The sequence below is a fragment of the Urocampus carinirostris genome, chromosome 8, assembly GCF_059441175.1.
Source record: "Urocampus carinirostris isolate Australia breed hairy pipefish chromosome 8, RoL_Ucar_1.0, whole genome shotgun sequence".
Lineage (NCBI taxonomy): Eukaryota > Metazoa > Chordata > Actinopteri > Syngnathiformes > Syngnathidae > Urocampus > Urocampus carinirostris.
Genome location: NC_142356.1, coordinates 38,916,589 through 38,939,381, shown reverse-complemented (window position 1 = coordinate 38,939,381; position 22,793 = coordinate 38,916,589). Strand labels below are relative to the sequence as shown.

At 41.7% G+C, this 22,793-nt stretch overlaps 1 protein-coding gene across 1 annotated transcript; it reads right to left on the bottom strand.

Annotated features, from left to right (window-relative positions):
• Positions 1–911: 911 nt before the first annotated feature.
• Positions 912–10,488, bottom strand: LOC148361840 (uncharacterized). The gene is made up of 6 exons (XM_088343203.1): positions 10,354–10,488; positions 10,020–10,289; positions 4,484–4,605; positions 1,281–1,400; positions 1,110–1,208; positions 912–1,026 (listed from the first exon to the last, which is right to left on the bottom strand). Exons 1-6 carry the CDS (start codon positions 10,457–10,459, stop codon positions 964–966), a joined length of 780 nt encoding a protein of 259 aa, XP_088199329.1. The 5' UTR covers positions 10,460–10,488; the 3' UTR covers positions 912–963.
• Positions 10,489–22,793: the final 12,305 nt, after the last annotated feature.

Sequence of the window (22,793 nt, the reverse complement as noted above, 5' to 3'; positions counted from 1 at the left end):
CTTTAGCTGAATTCTTTTCACTGTTTTTTTTGTTCAATATACTTTAATCAAGACACACACACTCTTGGATTTACAGCGGCTTGCAAAACTATTTTGCCCCTTTTGACCTTTTGCCAAACTTCAGACTTCAAACATAAAGATATAAAACTGTAATTTCTTGTGAATTATCAACAATAAGTGGGACACAATCATGAAGTGGAACACACTTTATTGGATATTTTAAAACTTTTTTAACAAATAAAAAACGAAAAAGTGGGTGTGCAAAATTATTCAGCCCCTTTACTTTCAGTGCTGCAACCTCTGTCCAGAGGTTCAGTAAGGATCTCTGAATGATTCAATGTTGATCTAAATGACTAACGATAATAAATGGAATCTACCTGTGTGTAATCAAGTCTCTGTATAAATACACCTGCACTGTTATAGTCTCAGAAGTCTGTTTAAAACGCAGAGAGCGACATGAAGAACGAGGAACACACCAGGCAGGTCCGAGATACTGTTGTGGAGAAGTTTAAAGCTGGATTTGGATACAAAAAGATTTCCCAAGCTTTAAACATCCCAAAGAGCACTGCGCAAGCAATAATATTGAAATGGAAGGAATATCAGACCACTGCAAATCTACCAAGATTGGAACTTTCAGCTCATGCAAGGAGAAAACTGATCAGAGATGCAGCCAAAAAGCCCATGATCACTCTGGATGAACTGCAGAGGTCTACAGCAGAGGTGGGAGTATCTGTCCATAGGACAACAATAAGTCGTGTATATATATATATATATATATATATATATATATATATATATATATATATATATATATATATATATATACACTGCATACGGAAAGTATTCACATTTACCTACTGTAAACTGTATGAACATTGAAATAAAGTAAACAAGATAAAAATGTGAGTGTAATTCATTTATTAATTTATGACTTATACTTCAGGATTGTCACATATTCACATTTCAGAAATTCTCATAGACACACTCAAACAGGCCCTCTTCCTGCTTGGGTGTGCTCTGTACCACCTAAAAAGACATACACATTTTTTATTTTTTTTTATCGTTAACATTTCATTGAGTGATAAATCCCCCCAAAACGCCACACTGACCAGTTTGTGTTCACTTTCTGGTTTCTCCTGCTTGAACTCAGCATCAGAGGCTGAGCGGTCCAGCACATCATAAATGGAGCGAGGTCGCGGCTCAAGACTCTAAAAAAATATATTTTTCTGATGAAATAAGAGATAACTAAAAACAATATGATTGTGCCTCATCCCTCTTACGGCATAAAGGGATGTGGAGGAAGCTTTTATCTTGTCATCTTCGTATTTGTCCGCTCGCAACTGTTCTTGGTTCTGCTTTTGATCCTTGCGAGGACTGCCATATTTTGGGGTTTGTTTTTTCTGCAATTTGAAAGGGGGAAAAAGTACATCAGCAGCAATACAATACCTGGAATCTGTACTCTTCTTTTTTTACATCTGACATTATAGCAACAAACCCCCAGGATACTGTGCTTTGTGTCATTTTCACTTTTCGGTTGGGTGCAAGATGTTTTTTCAGCCTCTCTTTAAGATATTTTCCTTACTGTATAATGTACAGTGCATCCGGAAAGTATTCACAGCGCTTCACTTTTTCCACATTTTGTTATGTTACAGCCTCATTCCAAATTGTATTAATTTAATCTCTAATCTCAAAATTCTGCACAAAATACTCCATTATGACAATGTGAAAAAGTTTTTTTTTTTTACTTTTTTTGAATTGATTAAAAATAGAAAATTAAGAAATCACATTTACATAAGTATTCACAGCCTTTGCTTAATACTCTGTTGATCCACCTTTGGCAGCAAATACAGCCTCAAGTCTTTTTGAATATGATCCCACAAGTTTAGCACACCTATCTTTAGGCAGTTTTGCCCATTCTTCTTTGCAATAAGTCTCAAGCTCAATCAGGTTGGATGGGAGATGTTTGTGCACAGCCATTTTCAGATCTCTCCAGAGATGTTCGATCGGATTCAAGTCTGGACTCTGGCTGGGCCACTCCAGGACATTCACGGAGGGGTTCTGAAGCCAATCTTTTGAGATCTTGGCTGTGTGCTTTGGGTCGTTGTCCTGCTGAAACATGAACCTTCGCCCCAGCCTGAGGTCAAGAGCGCTCTGGAGCAGGTTTTCATCCAGGATATCTCTATATATTGCTGCATTCATTTTTCCTTCTATCCTGACTAGTCTGCCAGTTCCTGCTGCTGTAAAACATCCCCACAGCATTATGCTGCCTCCACCATGCTTCACTGTAGGGATGGTATTGGCCTGGTGATGAGCGGTGCCTGGTTTCCTCCAAACATGGCGCCTGGCATTCACACCAAAGAGTTCAATCTTTGTCTCATCAGAACATAGAATTTTGTTTCTCATGGTCTGAGAGTCATTCAGGTGCTTTTTGGCAAATTCCAGACGGGCTTCCATGTTCCCTTTACTAAGGAGTGGCTTTCGTCTGGCCACTCTACCATACAGGCCTGATTGGTGGATTGCTGCAGATATGGTTGTCCTTCTTGAAGGCTCTCCTCTCTCCACAGAGGAACGCTGGAGGTCTGACAGAGTGACCATCGGGTTCTTGGTCACCTCCCTGACTAAGGCCCTTCTTGCCCGATCGCTCAGTTTAGAAGGCCGGCCAGCTCTAGGAAGAGTCCTGGTGGTTCCAAATGTCTTTCATTTACGAATAATGAAGGCCACTGTGTCATTGGGACCTTCAAAGCAGCAGAAATTTTTCTGAATCCGTCCCCAGATTTGTGCCTCAAGACAATCCTGTCTCGCAGGTCTACAGACCGTTCTTTTGACTTCATGTGTTTGTGCTCTGACATGCACATTCAACTGTGGGACCTTATATAGACAGGTGTGTGCCTTTCCAAATCATGTCCAATCAACTGAATTTACTGCAGGTGGACTCCAATTAAGCTGTAGAAGGATCTCAAGGATGATCAGTGGAAAAAAGATGCACCTGAGCTCAATTTTGAGCTTCATGGCAAAGGCTGTGAATACTTATGTAAATGTGATTTCTTAGTTTTCTATTTTTAATAAATTCAAAATAAGTAAAAAAAAACTTTTTCACATTGTCATAATGGAGTATTTTGTGTAGAATTTTGAGATAAGAGATTAAATTAATACAATTTGGAATGAGGCTGTAACAAAACAAAATGTGGAAAAAGTGAAGCGCTGTGAATACTTTCCGGATGCACTGTATGTCAAATGTAGCCAGCCATATTATTTTATGTGGCCCGCGAGGGCTTATAATGATAATAATAATAATAATAATAATTTCCTTGTATTGTCATTCTGTGTAACAATGTACACAGAACGAAATGTCGATTGCACCTGACCCGTTGTAGCGAGCCGATGCAGCCGCAGCCAACAGAGGGCGCCGCCGACCACTTTTTAAGTCTTAGGAATGACTCGGCCGGGGCGCGAATCACCGACCTCCCAGTCTCAAAGCGGGCGCCTTACCATCTAGGCTACTGAGCTGGTATCTGATTGTCTAAAAAAAGAAGTTGTCAAGTTGTCAAGTGTGCTTTGACCAAAAACTACATTTCCCAAAACGCTTTTCAACTATGATTTTCCTTTGTTGTTCGGATCAGCAATTTCAGTTTAATATATCATATAGTAGGGCAGCACGGCGGAGTTTGTATGTTCTCCCTGTGCTTGCGTGGGTTTCTTCCGGGCACTCCGGTTTCCTCCCACATTCCAAAGACATGCATTTCAGGTGGATTGGCCGGTCCAAATTGTCCCTAGGTGTGAATGAGCGAGCGAGTTGTCTGTCTCTGTATGCCCTGCAACTGGCTGGCAAGCAGTTCAGGGTGTCCCCTGCCCACTGCCCGATGATTGCTGGGATGGGCTCCAGCACGCCCGTGACCCTATTGAGGAGAAGCGGTGCAGCTAAAGAGATGAGATGATACATTTATTTAAATACCATTCATTTACATTTACTTACATCACATCAGGCCATTTGAAGCACAGTAATTTTGCAATTGTGGCCCTTGGTGAAAATTAGTTTCACATTCGTGTTGTATGACATCAACAAATTGTTTTGTGTCAAAAACATACAAATTGCGAATTTTGCAGTGTTTGTGAGAATGACAATCAATGTCTCGAAGATGCAGTTCTGCTATAGGTAAAGATCATATAAAATGCGGCATCATGAAAAGGCTTATATGCTATTGGCTGAACTACCTCCTATAATCCCTTTCTCTTCATTTAGTTCAGAATCTTGTGTGCCTTGTAAAACCTTTGCAGGTCGTCGATACAATACTGTTTTACGTGTTTTTTTGCCACTCTATTTATTCGCTCCGGATCCCAAGACTTGCAGTGATGCTAAAGGGAGAAGCAAAAACATGATAGCCATGGAAACGAAGCTACTGTATTTAAGTTTGTTGAATGTAATGGTAGACAAAAGCCCACAGGGTTCTCACAACATTCCGAAAAGCAAGTAAGCCTGTCTTACCCAAGTTCCTCTGAAGACATACACAGAGCTGAGCACGCTAAAAAGCAGCAACACACCGCTGAAGACAGCCACCACAATGATATTTGTGTAGTCCACCATGTCTAGATCCCGATAACCTTCATCTGGAATAATGTAATCATCCGTAGATTATTTAGAAACCAGATTTATACAATAAGTTAATAAATGTGACTTGAAGGCGCAAAATGTTTCTTTGTATAATGGCTTGTAAGAAAAACACAATCTTGTCCTATTGACAATAATATTTTTTTTGACTGTACAATACTTTATCTATCTATCTATCTATCTATCTATCTATCTATCTATCTATCTATCTATCTATCTATCTATCTATCTATCTATCTATCTATCTATCTATCTATCTATCTATCTATCTATCTATCTATCTATCTATCTATCTATCTATCTATCTATCTATCTATCTATCTATCTATCTATCTATCTCTCTCTCTCTCTATCTATCTATCTATCTATCTATCTATCTATCTATCTATCTATCTATCCATCTATCTATCTATCTATCTATCTATCTATCTATCTATCTATCTATCTATCTATCTATCTATCTATCTACCTATCTATCTGAACAAATAAGTTTAATTATTCAGGTCTCTGAATTTTGGCAAAATTATCAGGGGGTGTGGTCTCCATCGAGGGGGCATGGAATCACGAGTTTTTGAAAATCAAATGGTAAATGGTCTGCATTTATATAGCGCTTTTCAAGTCAATGAAGACCTCCCAAAACCTAAAATATCAAGATTTTTTTTTTCCCAGATCTTTTTTTTCAATTTTCAGATTTTGGGAGGATTATTAGGGGGCGTGGTCCCAGTTAGGCAGGCATACAATAATTATGGAATTAAAAAGAACAAAAATCAAAATTCAAGATGAAAAAAATATTTTCAGCTCTAGTTTTCAAGTTTCATACATTTGGCACGTTATGGAGTGTTGTCGCAGTTAAGCCATTGTGAAATCTTGATTTTGAAAAAAAAATGTGACATATTAAAGCTGCACCCACACGGTCAAAACGACAGAATTCATGTCTTGAACCGTCTTCTTATGGTTCAGATCCTACTTCTCAGATAGGACGCATTGTGTTAAATACAGTGAAATGACATCTGAGCCCTTTAGTGTTACCTGTTGTGTTCCGCAGGGTTCAGTAATTAGCCCCCTTCTTTTTAGCATTTACATCCTTCCATTAGGTGATATCATTCGCAAGGATAATATCAGTTTTCATTGCTACGCAGATAACACTCATCTCATCCTCTATCTTCCGATAGAGGAATATGCCAGACTAAACTGTGGAAATTTGGAGGCCTGCCTCACTGTGATTAAAGAACGGATGTCACTCAACTTCTTGTTCCTCAATCCTGAAAAAACCCAAAATGTTAATTATTGGTCCATCTAAATGCCGTTACCTGTTCTCAAAAACTGCTCTGAATATTGACAACTGTAATTATAGGCCAGTGTCAAATGTGCCATTTTTTGCAAAATTACTTGAAAAGGTCACTGCACAGCAGTTAAATTACTTCATGTCAGAAAATAACCACTTTGAAACTGTCCAGTCAGCATCTAGGGCAAATCACTCTACTGAGACAGCCCTGGCTAAAGTAACCAATGATCTCCTTTTAGCAATAGAGTCCGATGCCTCATCAATGTTACTGCTGCTGGATCTCAGTGCTGCTTTTGATACTGTCGACCACAACATATTACTTGTTCGTCTGGAATGCATTGATATCTCAGGAACTGTACTCTCATGGTTTAGGTCCTACCTGTCAGACAGGATGCAATGTGTTAACTATGGCAATCTGACCTCTAAACAATCTAACGTCCCCTGTGGTGTTACACAGGGCTCTGTACTTTGCCCCTTTCTTTTTAGTATTTATATGATCCCGCTTGGTGACATTATCCGCAAGTATAATATTAGTTTCCATTGCTATGCAGATGACACTCAACTGTATGTGCCACTGGAGGCAACTGGATAGTTAAGTTGTAGAAATCTGGAGGCTTGCCTTACTGAGATTCAAAGATGGATGTCACTTAATTTTTTGCGCCTTAACCCAGAAAAAACTGAAATGTTGATTATTGGTCCAGCTCACTGTCGTGAGTTGTTTTCAAACACTACCCTGAACCTAGACAAATGTAATATCACCCATAGTGACTCGGTCAAAAATCTAGGTGTTATATTTGATCCTGATCTGTCGTTTCAGTCACACGTGAAAAAATTTACTAGAATAGCTTTCTACCACCTCCGTAATATTGCGAAGATTCGTTCGATGCTGTCCCAACCAGATGCAGAGTTTTAATTCATGCGCTTTTTACTTCTCAGCTTGATTACTGTAATGTATTGCTTTCTGGTCTCCCGATGTCTAGCATCAAAAGTTTGCAGCTGGTTCAGAATGAAGCAGCTAGACTCATGACTAAGACAAAAAAGTTTGAGCATATTACTCCTGTATTGGCCAACTTGCACTGGCTCCCAGTCCACTTAAGATGTGACTTTAAGGTTCTCTTATTAACATATAAATGTTTGCATAGACTTGCACCCTCTTTTCTCTCTGATTTGATTTCCCCCTATAGTCCTGCACGGAGTCTGCGCTCGGAAAATGCCGGTCTACTGGTGACTCGGAGAGCCAATAAGTCTGCAGGCTCGAGAGCGTTCCCCATCCGGGCCCCGGTGCTATGGAATGCCCTGCCTCCGGAGATAAGATCTGCAACCTCAATGGAAGTTTTTAAATCAAGGCTTAAGACACACTTGGCATGGGAAGTTGCGTCGTGGCCGTCATAGACCTTCTGAACTAGTTTACAGGCTGGGGGCGTCGCTGCTGTCATGCTCTTTCCGGACAAATTTTCAACATGTTACTAAGTGTTTACTATGTTTGTGTACTGTAATGCTAAATGTAATTCACCCTGGTCAACCTGAAAGGGGGATACCACTTGTGAGGTCCCTTCTCAAGTCTCTTTTTCCTCACGCTGAGGTTTTTGAGTTGTTCATAAGATCAGGTAATTGTGTCAATGTAATCCTGTGCAGTCCTTTGAGACATTTTTGTGATTAAGGGCTATATGAATAAATTTGACTTGACTTGCCTTGATATCACCCAGAGTGATTCAGTCACAAATTTAAGTGTCATATTTGACCCAAATCCGTGCTGGCAAACACACATTAAGAATATTACTACAACAGCTTTTTTCCATCTTCGCAACATTGATAAAATTCATTCAATGATATCCCAGTCTGATGCGGGGATAATAATTCATGCGTTTGTTACCTCCCGTCTTGATTACTGGAATGTACTACTCTCCGGTCTCCCAAAGTCCAAAATCAAGAGCCTCCAGCTGGTACAAAATGCTGCAGCTAGGATTTTAAGTTCACCCCGGTTTTAGCTAACCTGCATTGGCTCTCTGTTCGCTTAAAATGTGATTTTTAAGGTTCTGTTGGTATTTTACAAAATCATGCATGGACTTGCTCCCCATATCTTTCAGATTTATTTTACCACTATGTACCAGTGTGGAGCCTTTGCTCTGAAAATGCTGGTCTTCTAGAATAGAATTTACTTTTATTGTCATTCTTTGTAACCATGCACACAGAACGAAATGTCGATACAACTGTAGCGAGCCAATGCAGCCGCAGCCAAACAGGGCGCCGCCATTTTAGATCCAACTGCTGTGTTGGGAGTCATTAGGTGACCAAACCCCCCAATTCCAACCCTTAATGCAGAGCGCTCAGCAGGGAGGCAATGAGTACCAATGTTGTAAGTCTTAGGTATGACTCGGACGAGGCTTGAACCAGCGACCTCCCAGTCTCGGAGCGGGCGCCCTACCATCTAGGCTACCGAGCTGATGTTCTAGGCTACCGAGCTGGTGTGTACTAGTCATCCCAAGAAGAATTCCGCAGGTTCGGGAGAGTTCTCCATTTTGGCCGAATGCTCTGCCCACTGAGATTCGATCCACAACCTCAGTGAAACTGTTTAAATTTAAGCTTAAAACACACTTCTATTCTATACCTTATCAATGACCTACTGTATGTGTATTATTTGTTATTGCAACATCCGTTGCAGTCTGGTCATCCTGGAAGCGGGATTAGCTCATGTGCGGTCCCTTCTCAAGGTTTCTTCATTTATCTCATGTTGAGTTTTTGAGTTTTGCCTTTCTCTCATGTAGGTTTCAGATCAGGGGATGGTGTAATAATAGTCTGTGGTTTGCTATAATCTGTGGTCTGTGCAGCCCTATTACATTCCTTGTGATAAAGGGCTACACAAATAAATGTGACTTGACTCAACTTTATAAGTGCTTCTTAATTATTTTCCGTCGTGCCCCCTCTCGGGAGAAGAAATCCTTCCGTGCCTCACCAAAATTCATTTCTTTACTTTTTTTAAGTGATCACATAGTATGCAGTACGTCACAAAAGTGAGTACACCCCTCATGATTCTGCAGTGATATCATAATGTTTAATTGAAAAACACTGAAGAAACATCGCATTGACACAATAAAAGGTATTCTGTGTCATGGCATTGCTGTGTCCAGCACTACATTATTGGCGGAACTTTAGGTTGGGGGTCCGGAATTTTTTTGAACGCCTCACTTGGGGTCTAGACCCAGGTTGATTTTGGGAACCACTTATTAACACTAATCTTTATTACTATTTTTTAAGTTATTATTATGAAATATATTTTATGGAGCACCAGTAGTAGCAAATTTGCTGAGTAGTGTTGGCTTTGGTAGCAAACACTTATATTTTCCTGACACTTATTCCACTTACTTTCCAAGGCCTACGGCAATCAAGTAAATCTTAACCAGATCACCCAGATAATTTACCAGATATGTGCTTGCGTGGGTTTCCCCCAGACACTCCGGTTTCCTCCCACATCCCAAAAACATGCATGTCAGGTTAATTGGCCGGTTCAAATTGTCCCTAGGTGTGAATGAGCGAGCGAATAGTCTGTCTCTGTGTGCCCTGCGACTGGCTGGCAACCAGTTCAGGGTGTCCCCTGCCCACTGCCCGAAGACAGCTGGGATGGGCTCCAGCACCCCTGCCACCCTACTGAGGGTCAGCAGTGCAGATTATGGATGGATGGATGGATGGGCACTACAAACACGGACATTTTTAATGATGTCTGTTGATGGTCCAGTCATTTATAATAAGGGCTTGCAGCCACCGGCTCCTACTGAGCTTTTAAAAATGCCTGTTTCTTTTCACGATTTAGCTACTCGATGGATTTGCATCATGTTCTGCATTCTGATTGGCTGAACAGTCCTGAAGGTAGAAGTTGCAGTGTCATCGATATGACACCGAGCTAAACCACCAGAGAAGGACTGGGGATTTCAAAAAATTGTGTTAATTTTGTGCACCTACACGAAACAAACTGTCAACGTAAATTGCGACTCTAAAGACGCATCTAATTATACAAATGTTTTCTCACTCTATTCAAACTTGTTCTGCTACTCTCGCTGTTTTTGGTAACAATGCACTGTGGTTATTTATTAATGTGTCTATTATTCGTAATAATCACACACCTCCACTTACCTCTCAGTCGTAAAAACCAGTAGGCTCTGGCCATTTTGTATTGGCATTGATATTCCCCAGAGGTCGTCAGCGTTCTTAGATGCATTATGGCCCTGTTGGTAACCGCGTGGTCTAGGGTAGCCGGCACCCGCTGCTTGAAGACCAGCTGGTCGTCCGGGTCAAAACACATTAGTAGATCACTGCTTTGGTTAGCCGGGACCATCACCTCGTAATGAACGGGAAGGTTTTCTCCCGTGAAAGCCACGAAGACAGTCTCCTGAAAAAATATTTCTGTGGGAAGCAGGCAAAAATGTGACATCATAATATGAAGCATAGCAATTTGGAAGTGGCTTACTTGGATCTTCAGCTTTGCCAGGTGAAGGAAGGGAAATAAAAACTGACATAAGACAAAGGTGGAAAAGTTGTCGTGAAGGCATATTAAAGAAAAAATAATCATGCATTTTTTATACCCTGCAGCGCTCAGCTAACAACTGAAACTTCCTGTTTCTGGGAAATGAACTTCCTCAAAAATGTCCGCTGCTCATTGGAAACCAACATAGGACAGGAAATGGACCAATGTGCAAATTCTAAATCAAGGGCTCTAACTTGCAGCCCCTGGGATAATAGTTTAAGGCCCCTGTTTGATTGATTTACTGTCACATTAATCCTTATTATTATTACTTTTGTTTAAATTATGTTTTGTGCAGGAAATGTACTTGATTACTTACCTATTTGCTGACTGTTGTATTGTTTTTGCTAGCCTATGTATTTTCTTACTAATTCTAATACGGTTTACTATATTGTTTGACGTATTTTGTTTAAGGAAAGGAAATATACAGTGATCCCTTCCTATAACAGGATTTTCTTTTCACGATTTAGCTACTTGATGGATTTGCATCGTGTTCTGCATTCTGATTGGCTAAACAGTCCTGAAGGTAGTAGTTGCAGTGTCATCGATATGACACCGAGCTAAACAACCAGAGAAGGACTGTGACCACGTAAAACGGGTAATTGAAGTGTTAAATCGTCTCTGCAAAAGTACATTACAATGCATTGAAACGATCAGCCAATAAATATAATAAGGGTTAGGGTTAGGGTTAGGGTTAGGATTAGGGTTAGGGTTAGGTTAGGAAGCAATCTTTCTTTCTCAAGGTCCCCCAAAAATTGGAGGCCCTTGAGAAAGTAAGTCTTTGCACTGGCCATTCAGGAAACTGGAGTGTTTCTTGTCTTACCTGCGTTTGTTTAGTCCATCTGGAAAGAGAGTGTTGAGTTTTCTTATCCAGTGTTTTTCTGCCTTGCGTCTTTCTTCTTGCGTCCAATTGCTGTTTGTTTGTAGGCTCCATATTTCTAGTGCCTGTAGTCCATGTTGTATGAAGTGGGCTACAAGGTGTGTGTTAGTTTGCCTGCTGTTCCTTATGTTGTAAATGTGTTGTGCTAATCTACATCTGATTGAATTTCCTGTCTCTCCTATATATTTAATGTCACAGTGTTTACACTTTATGACATATATACAGTTTTCCGTAGTAGGTGTGAGTGTTTGTTTAATTAGGTAGTTTGTGTTGGTGACGGTGTTCCTAACTGTGGTGGCTTGTTTGTAGAATGTGGGGCCCTGTGTTTGTGTTATGTTGATTTCCGGTAATTTACTTTTTACTAAGTAATCTTTGAGGTTTTTGTTTCTTTTTAAGGCTGAGATGATTTTGTAATCTTGGATTATGTCTGTGTTCTTTAGTGTCTGGTTTATATTTTGTCTAATTTTTTTATTAGCAGTTTGGCTAAATTCTGAGTAGGTACTTATTAGGGGGATAATTTTCTGTGTGTCCCGTTGCCCTGTGGTTAAAAATGTTTTACGGACTTGCCTGAGGAAAGATCTAGAGTATCCTCTTGGTCTCAGTGCCTTGAAAAGGGTTTGGGTAGCCTTTTCGAAGTCCGTATTCTGTGAGCAGATTCTGTGGAATCTGAGCAACTGTGATTTTATTAAGCCCCTGTAGGTGTGTTTTGGATGTAGGCTGTTTTTGTGTAAGAGCGCATGTGTGTCTGTGTCTTTGAAGAAGGCCTTAGTGTCTAAAGTTTGTGTTTGGGTGAATGAGGGTCCTTTGTAAGTGGTTGTGTCTAGAAAATCTATCTGGTGTTCATTTGTGGAATGTTTGACTGTAATTGTACAATGGTGTGTGTTGAGGGTTTGAATGAATTGGTTTACGGTTAGGGTTACGGTTAGGGTTAGGGTTGAATATAAAGTCCATTCATTTTCACGAAACTATTACAAGATACAGTTGTTTATACTGTACATCAAATGAACACCTTTAAAAATTTACGGCACTGACTCGTGAATTCCTCAACACGGATAGAGATGGATTGGACATACAACCGTCATGTCCTGTCAGCCAGTGTGGGACTACAGAATACAAAACAGATCGCAAAACTGGAAGTGATAAATTTGAAAGTAGTATTATTTTACTAAATTTTTCAAACCCTTCAAAACGCCTCTACCATCCATTTTCCTATCCAACGTCCGCTCCCTGGACAACAAACTGGACCATTTACAAGTGGAATTCACATCGAACCGCGAGTTGACGAACTGTTGTGCTTTAATTCTGACAGAGACATGGCTAAACTCATCTATCCCGAATGACGCTGTTAGCATTGTGGGGCTAACTGCTTTCCGCGCTGATAGAAGCGGCGAGCTCACCGGCAAAAGCAAGGGTGGCGGTCTATGCATTTATACAAACAACAACTGGTGTATAAATGCGAAGATAATCTCGAATCACTGCTCACGAGACATTGAACTTTTGACGGTGATCTGCAGACCCTTCTACCTACCGAGGGAGTTTAGCGCGACCATCATTACTGCCGTGTACGTGCCCCCCAGCGCTAATACGAAGGAGGCAATGAACGTTCTCTACCGAACTGTGAGTGAACTGCAGCATGCTTACACCGAGTGCATTTTTATTGCGGCGGGGGACTTTAACCAGGCCAATATGAAAACAGTTCTCCCGCATTTCCATCAGCATGTAAATTTTGCTACAAGAGGTAGGAACACATTAGACCTGGCCTACACAAACATCAAAGGTGCATATAAAGCAGCCCCCCACCCCCACCTTGGCTCATCAGATCACCTTTCTGTTATGCTAATTCCAGCATACAAGCCCCTGCTGACCAGAGAAAAACCTACAGTGAAGCAGGTGAGGGTGTGGTCTGAGGGGGCAATGGAGGCACTACAGGACTGCTTTGATTGCACTGATTGGGACATGTTTAAATCGGCTGCCACTTACAACAACAAAATAAATATAGATGAGTACGCCATTTCTGTGTCAGCCTACATCAGTAAATGCGCAGAAGACGTCAGCAATACCAAAACTATATGCACCCGTGCCAATCAGAAGCCCTGGATGACTGCTGAGATACGCAAACAACTAAAAGTACGGAACCTTGTCTTTAAATCTGGTGACAAGGAGGCGCTGAGATCAGCGAGGGCTAACCTGAACCGTGCTATCAGACTAGCAAAGCGAACGCACAGTCAAAAAATCCAGGAACGTTTCCTCAATACAACCAACACCAGGGATATGTGGAAAGGCATTCAGGCCATTACCAAATACAAGCCAACCACCGCCCCAGTGCAGGACACTAGCATGGACTTTCTGAATGACCTCAACAAATTCTTTGGAAGGTTCGAGGCACAAAACGGCACCCCTGCAGCGAAAGCGGTTCCAAATCAGGACGAAAGAGCACTCCACCTGGACTCAACTGACGTGAGAAAGACCCTGAGAGGGGTCAACACAAGGAAGGCTCCAGGCCCTGACAACATTCCGGGGCGGGTACTTAGGGAGTGCGCCGATCAGCTGGCTTGTGTACTAACAGACATTTTCAACACCTCGCTAGACCAAGCCAAAGTACCATCATGCTTCAAAATTGCCAACATCATCCCTGTGCCAAAGAAACCCCAGATCTTATCATTCAACGATTACCGGCCCGTTGCACTGACTCCTATCATAATGAAGTGCTTTGAGAGACTGGTTAAAGAGCACATCACCTCCTGTCTCCCCTCCTCATTCGACCCCTTTCAGTTTGCCTACCGGACAAACCGCTCCACCAGGGATGCCATCTCCTCTGCGCTTCACCTGAGCCTGACACACCTAGAGGAGAAGAACACCCATGTGCGGATGCTGTTCCTGGACTTCAGTTCAGCATTCAACACCATCATCCCACAACATCTGGTAGACAAAATGAGACTCCTGGGTTTCAACACCCCCCTGCGGAACTGGCTGCTGGACTTCCTCAGTGACAGACCCCAATCAGTGCGGATAGGTCAGAACATCTCAGATGTCATCTACCTCAGCACGGGCTCCCCCCAAGGCTGTGTCCTGAGCCCCTTGCTGTTCACCTTGATGACACACGACTGCGTCCCTAGGTCCGCCACAAACCACATCGTGAAGTATGCTGACGACACAACAGTGGTGGGCCTCATCAGGGACGACAACGACCTGGTCTACAGAGAGGAGGTGGAGCAGTTGGTGGCCTGGTGCAGGGACAACAGCCTGGTCCTGAATGTTGACAAAACTAAAGAGATCATTGTCGACTTTAGGAAAAACCAGCCCAACCATGCCCCACTTTGCATCAACAACAAGGCTGTGGAGGTTGTCAGCAGTATCAAGTTCCTAGGGGTGCACATTACAAACAAACTCACCTGGTCCGTGAACACTGCATCTCTGGTTAAGAGGGCACAGCAGCGCCTGTACTTCCTGCGGAGGATGAGGAGAGCCCACCTGCCCCCACCCTCCCTCATCACATTCTACAGGGGCACCATAGAGAGTATCCTGACCAGCTGTATCTCTGTGTGGTGTGGAGGCTGCAGCGCTACCGACTGGGGTAGTGTGAGGAGGGTAACGAGGACAGCAGAGAAAATAATCGGGACTACACTTCCCTCCATTCAGGACATTGGCCAGAAGCGCTGCCTATCCCATGCTAAGAACATTATCGGGGACCCCTCTCACACCCATCATGGACTGTTCACTCTGCTAGCCTCTGGGAAGAGGTACTGCAGTGTGCGGTGCAGGACCACCAGGTTCTGCAGTAGTCTAGTCCCCCTGGCCATTAGACTGTTAAATGGTCAATCTAACATATAGTTAACCTAAATCTAAACGGCTGCTAATCTGACTTTTTGCACTACTGGCAGTTCTTTATAGCTTGCCACTCCTTGCACATTTGCTCTCTGCACTATTGTACTTACAGCGTTATTGTTACAGTGTTAATGTTACTGTTTACCTGACTTGTTAACCTGAATGCCCATTTTGCACATCTGGTTAGCTACTCCTCTTGCACTATCGGCACTATGGTAAAATACTATACGTAGCCATATTACAATACAACTTTTACTTATATCTGTACATTCGAGGAAACTGTGCGGGTCAGATGTATCGACATTTCGTTCTGTATACACGTGTACTAGAATGACAATAAAGTAGATCTGAATCTGAATCTGAATCTGAAACTTAAAGCTCAAAAACAATTCTTAGTTAGGGCAGCATGGCGGTGCAGTGGTTAGCGCGTGTGCGGCACAGTTCTGAGGTCATGAGTTTGAACCTCCTGTGTGTAGTTTGCATGTTCTCCCCGTGCTTGCGTGGGTTTCTATCGGGCACTCCGATTTCCTCCCACATCCCAAAAACATGCATGTCAGGTTAATTGGCCGGTCCAAATTGTCCCTAGGTGTGAATAAGAAAGCGAATTGTTGTGAATTTGTTTGACGGATACTTAGGCGTTGACAGTTGTTCCAGTGGCTGCCCAAGCACTCTGGTTTCCTCCCTCTTTTCCAAAATATGGTAGGTGAATTAATGGCTCCAAATGTTCCTAGGTGTGAGTTAGTGTGTGAATGGTTGTTCTGTCTCTGTTTGCCCTTTGACTGTCTGGTAACTGGTTCAGGGTGTCCCCTGCCCATTGCCACTTACTTCATTGACATTTTCTCTCTGTTTGTGGGCTCATCTGTGATAGGTCATTGTGATTTTCTAGGAAAGCTGATTTGTAACTGCCATGATACATATTTGACATGATGTCTTTAAATACACGATTCTTTCTTTCTTTCTTTCTTTCTTTCTTTCTTTCTTTCTTTCTTTCTTTCTTTCTTTTCTTTAATTTCTATTGTTTCCTTTCTTTAATTTATATATTTCCTTACCTCTTTCCCACCTTCTCCCTTCCTTGCTTCCTACCTTCACTCTTTCTTTTCTCTTTCTCCCTTGTAGTATGGCTTGTAGAAAATTCAAAGACATCTGGTTCTATTGACAGTTCATTTTAGCCATTTTTCGACTGCACAATACTGTATTTTTAATAAATTTAACAAAACCGACAACTTTGCTAATTTTAGGTGTGTAAATAAATAAGTGTGAAGTACACTGTAAAGTGTTCTTTCTTTCTTTCTTTCTTTCTTTCTTTTTTTCTTTCTTTCTTTCTTTCTTTCTTTCTTTCTTTCTTTCTTTCTTTCTTTCTTTCTTTCCTTTCTTTAATTTCTATTCTTTCCATTCTATAATTTATATTCTTCCTTTCCTCTTTCCCACCTCCTTCCTTCCTTGCTTCCTGCCTTCACTCTTTCTTTTCTCCCTTTCTCCCTTGTAGTATGGCTTGTTAAAAATGCAAAGACATCTGCTTCTATTGACAGTTCATTTTAGCCATTTTTCGACTGCACAATACTGTATTTTTAATAAATTTAACAAAACGGAATACTTTGCTAATTTTAGGTGTGTGAATGGATAAGTGTGAAGTACATTGTAAAGTGTTCTTTCTTTCTTTCTTTCTTTCTTTCTTTCTTTCTTTCTTTCTTTCTTTCTTTCTTTCTTTTTTTCTTCTTTCTCCCGCTCTCTCTTACTCTCTTTTACTCCCTTGCTTTCTCTTTCTTTTATTTACTAAACTGGCCAGCATGAGTATTTCTACCATTTGGCCCCCAAACTCAAATGAGTTTGAGACCCCTGGTTTAATACAATTATATCAACAAAATACTTGGTGCCAGTTGTTTTGCACTTGACTTTTCTTCTAAAGCAATCCAGAAAAGAAGGAGCGATAAGTGAATAAAAGGAAGAAAGGCAAAACTCATGAAAGTGAAAGTTGGCAGAGCTCAGGCTTTGTTTCCCAAGCAGAATTGGAGCTGTAAACAGAATAAAAGACAAAAAAGGAAAACCAAACAAAATGAAAGATCAACAATTTAATGACCAATTTCATCTCTTTAGCAACTAAAATTGTGAGTATCTTTTATAATCTTTTCAGCATCAGGCTTCTTTCTTGGTTGCAAATTACAGTTTTGCAAAGCAGAGTGTTTAAGGTGCAATGCGAGGAAAGATGTTTTTGCCAGATGTGGAGATTGTTTACCTCTTGTTTCGCTCTTTTTTTCCTCTGTACATTCTCTGAAAATCCGCTTTAATACGTCAACAATGAGTCAGCAGCTTACTATGAGCTGGTGCGATTAACAATTTGTTTGTTTTGAGGCAAACAATACCTAGATGCTGATGCGAAGCAATTCCTTTTTCAGTGGTTGAAACCATGAAAGGCAAAAAATATTACGAAACTGTAATTAAATATGCACAACTAAAAGAACTATTTAAGGTCTTGATTTAAAAAAATATTCAATAATGAGTAACTGACTTATTTCTAGGAAATTATTCAGTAAAGTATCTACCAAAGAAAGGTTACTTGTTTTGGTTCTTTCCAGCAAGTGTTTTTTTTCATCATAACTAGCGAGATTTCTTTTCTAAGAAATGTAAAATTGTGTGTGTAAATTATGGTACATCATCATGTGCGAAAATAGATACTCCAAAAATTAGCATATTCTCTTTAATTGGTCGAATTAGGTGAGTCATCTAATTGTAGAAATTGAGGGGAAACAAGGTAGTAATCATATTATTTGCAATATTGTGAACAAATGCCAGAATTAACCATTCTCCTTTTTTTTCCATAAATAATCTTTTAAAGCTTTACGTTGACCGAGGATGGTGCTGGTGGCGGTTGCCATGGTAATGTGGGCCGGCAAGGACCACCAACTGGAACTACAGAGATAGAGGTAAAACATCACCAGGGCAAGATAAAACAGTGGTTTTCAACTGGTCTTACTTGAAGATCCACCACCCTAGCCTATTTACAGTACCTTGCAAAAGTATTGCCCCCCCACGATTTTTTTGACATATTGTCATATTTCAGGATTCAAACGTTTACAGTATGTCACAAAAGTGAGTACACCCTTCCTATTTCTGCAGTGATTTCATTGTAATGTTTACTAGAACATCACTGAAGAAACATCGCTTTGACACAATGAAAAGAAGTATGTCAAGGCCCTGGGCCCCTTGAAAGATATACCCTGGTCTGACAAGACATAGATTAATGTATTTTGCTCAAATGGTCTGAAGCATGTGTGGCGGCAACCAGGTGAGGAGTACAAGCATGTCTGTGCCTAAAATTTAAGCAAAGTGTCACAAACCAGAAATGGACACAGGACCCAATAGCGCTCGTTTTCTCAGTTTTTATTAATAAAGAGGGAGAGCAGAGCTTGTTTCCACGATTCGATGGCTGAAGGACAAGAGGAGCGGGCGATGAGGAAGTGGCACTTCCGTGTCTAGCGAAGAGAATCGAAGACAGGCGGGAATTACAAGTCGCTGGCCGGGACTGGAGAGCAAAGGCTGTGTCAAGTTCGGAAACGAGGTCGGCAACAGGAGGCAGGCAGTTAATGGGGCAAAACAGATCGGTCAGGAAACAGGTTGGCAATGGAGATCAGGCTGAGAAAAGCGGGGCAGGAACAGAGTCGGATGCAAGGGCTTACTGAGCTGGTGGCAACAGTTCGCATAACGATCTGACGGCTTCCTCTTGGAAGCCGGGGTTTTAAAAAGAGTGCATCAGCCAATCAGCTGTCCAGGCTGTTGGCGCCAATTAAGCAGTCGCAGGTGCTCTGAATCGGTAATCATGACATAAGGTTAGGGTTAGGGTTTTGGGAATGTTATGCTTTGGGGCTGCATTAGTGCAACTGGAATTGGGGAGTTGCATTTCATTAAGGGAAACACCAACTCAAGAGGTAGCAGCTTTTACGAACAACCACATTGATCCATATTTAAGAGTCATCAATTTTATGCCATTTTAAGCAAATACAAAAAAAGAATACGTTTCCCTCCCTCCAGAAACTGGGTCGCCGGGCAATGTTCCAGACTGACAAATACACTTCAAAAGCTCTTCAAATTGGATGGATTGGATTGGATAAACTTGAACGATTTGATGATCTAATTGAATAGTTAAGTCATTGTCTAGTACTTGAGTTTTTTCACAAGTGCTTTTGTAACTTAAGTAATTATTTGGATGACTATTTCTTACTTCTACTTGAGTCATGTTATTCTGAAGCAACAATATTTTCACAAGATTACATTTTTGGCCTCTTTACCCACCGCTGCCCGTTATTCTAAAAGTAATTATTTGGTTACAAGTTACTGTATATGTATAGTGTACTTGTTTAAAAGCCAGTCCCTTTAAACTGCTTTAGAACGGACACATTATGAAAATACTCTAAATCCATTTAGTCTCTGTTCTACAAACCACTCGAAGATACACGTCTTTCTGGGTACATTCCATGATGTCCACCACATGTTTACCATAAATTATTTGCTTACGTATGCCCCATTGATTTTCCTTTGTTTTATTATTCATGTATAAGCCAAAACCCCTTCCCCACACGCTTATTACCATTTGATACTGGTGACATACAACCAGATATGGACTGACCCCCAGCCAATGTTCCCTCTAAGCTGCGTGTATGCGCAATTGTGCACTGCCCAGAGCTTTTCCGCGCACAAGAAATTCTAGCCAGCTCACAAAAATCAGGGCTCGAAATTGCTAATTAAGAAGCGAATTAAGTCAAGTCAAGTCAAGTCACATTTATTTATATAGCCGTTAATCACAAAAATGTCTCAAAGGACTGCACAGGATTACAATTACAAAATTACACAATTACCTGATCTTAAACCAGCATGCGGGCAAGGAACAACTCAAAAACCTCAGTGTGAGGAGAAAGGAGAAACCTCGAGAAAGGACCTCACATGTGGTAATCCCCCTTCCAGGATTGACCAGGGTGAATTACAATTAGCATTACTGTACACATAATAGTAAACATTAGGTAAGATGTTGAAAATGTCCGGAAAGTGCATGACATCAACGACGCCCCCAGCCTGCAAACCAGTCCAGAAAGTCTATGACGGCCACGACGCTGCCTCCCATCTCTGCCAGCTGGTAAATGCAGGGGTTGACATGCAGCAAGCGATACACAACAACTAAATAAATTGGTGTTGACATTAAGGACCTCATAACAAGTGCTTCAAACGTTTTAAAACTAGTAGGGGTATTAGGAGTAAATTTCAACTTACCTTCCGATATAAGAGCAACACCTCCACCATTTTTGCATGGTCGTGCCAAGTGCGAACTCACAAAGTTAGAGGGAGAAGCCTCATTTAACACTACAAACTCATTTGGTTTTAACCAGGCCTCACAAAGGCCAATAAGGTTAAGATTGTGTTCATTAATAAGGTCATTGACAAGTAAAGCTTTGGAGGCTAGTGATCTAATATTCAGAAGGCCAAGCTTCCGCACTGTGGACTGAGCTGAAACCTTTCGCAAGTTTTGAACCTTAATGGCAACCTTAGTGGTAACCTCCACAGGATTATACTGCCGGTCCCGGGTCTTGTGCCTTGCATGACGGCAGATGCGGCCCGAATTCCATACCACAGGAATATTGTTGACAGGTGGAGTAGCAGGATGACTATTGGTAGAAAATAATGTCATTTCTTCTCCCTCCTCACCTAACAAGGGAGAAACAGATGTAAGAAGCACAGAAGAAGATGCTACAGAAGAGTATAGATCAGGGTGTATGGTGCAGTCAATAGAACGCTCTAAACTACAAAAACTATGTGAATTGCATGAATCTAGCATAGCGCTAGTTAGCTCTAGCGTTACAGACTCCACACCCGTGGGTACAGGTTCACTAATCACCTGTGACCTGGCCTGCACTAGTGTACCCTGCCATGGAAGGCTTAAACAGTAATCTATATTTTTAGAAGTGAGAGCACCTTCCCAGTTAGGGTGGAGGCCGTCTCTCCTCAGCAGGTCAGGTCGGCCCCAGAAAGAAGGCCAGTTATCCACAAACCTAAATCCCTTCTGATTGCAAATACTTGCCAGCTACCAGTTTAGCGAGACTAGTCTGCTAAACCTCTCATCATTGCCTCTCGCAGGGAGAATATCTACATGAGGAAAGATTTAGTGTTCTCGTACGTATTTAGTTGTATGCTGAAAGTATATATACACATGCCCACCTTTCAGAAAATGTTGGTGGCAGATCCAGGGTTGTATGAGACATCAAGTTACACAGAAGCATTTAGCAATTCAAGAACACTATATTTTATGAGGCAGCACGGCGGAGCAAAGTTAGCCCGTGTGCGGCACAGTTCTGTGGTCATGAGACCGAACCTCCTGTGTGGAGTTTGCATGTTCTCCCCGTGCTTGCATGGGTTTCCTCCTGCATTCCAAGGACATGCATGTTAGGTTAATTGGCCAGTCAAAATTGTCCCTAGGTGTGAATGAGCTTGTGAGTTGACTGTCTTGATTTGCCCTGCGAGTGGCTGGCAACCAGTTCAGGGTGTCCACTGCCTGAAGATAGCTGGGATTGGCTCCAGCATCCCCGCAACCCTACTGAGGATACACGATGCAGATAATGGATGAATAATATTTTGGGGGCCACAACTCTGCCCAGGATAAGCGGTTGGATGTATTCTATGAACTGTATTTAATAATTATACATTTAGTAATAATGGAATAAAGCAGTAGCCCCCACCACTCAAATGAGGAAAAGCGATGCAGATAATGGATCAATGGATAAAGCAATAATGCACCATGTAGTAACCACACTAGAAATGTGTTACTAACGTGTTACCAAGAAAAGCAATTGCGTTTCAGGAACGCTTTGTAAAGCGTTAGTCCCAATACTGCTCATCAGTATTTCAAATAAGCTTTCAAATTTGAAACTTCTTCCTGCAGGGTGCGTCCTCTCGCAGAAACCATTGTCAGACATGTCTCCACGCTGCACCAGTGTATCACGGAGCTCACCCGTCGCCTAGCAACGGTGCAACCGTTCCTCCTTCACCATGGCTACCCCGAGGCAATGCCGGGATGACCTGTCTTTGGCACGTCACAGCCCGACAGGTGGAGATGCATTCATGGCCTGCTACAAGACGAGCGCCGGCCTCAAGGGGGGCAGTCGCATGGTGAGGAGGCAGCGGGGTAAGGCGAAGAACGAGGATGGGGGAAATCTACTAGACCTTTGTCTCTTTTCATTTTGTTATTCAAGTTTTTTAATGGTCAAGAGAAGGGTGGATAAATAAATAGCCTTGTAACATTCATTCATTTATTATCTGCACCCCTTATCCTCAGTAGGGTCGCCTGGGTGTTGGAGTCCATCCCAGCTATCTTCAGGCAGTGGGCAGGGGACACCCTGAACTGGTTGCCAGCCAGTCCCTGGGCACACAGGGACAGACAATTATCTCGCTCTTAAACACCTGTGGAGAAATTGACCCGGCTAATTAACATGACGTGCATGTTTTTGGAATGTCGTAGATAGATAGATAGATAGATAGATAGATAGATAGATAGATAGATAGATAGACAGACGGACGGACGGACGGACGGACGGACGGACGGACGGACGGACAGACAGATAGATAGATAGATAGATAGATAGATAGATAGATAGATAGATAGATAGATAGATAGATGGATGGATAGATAGATAGATAGATA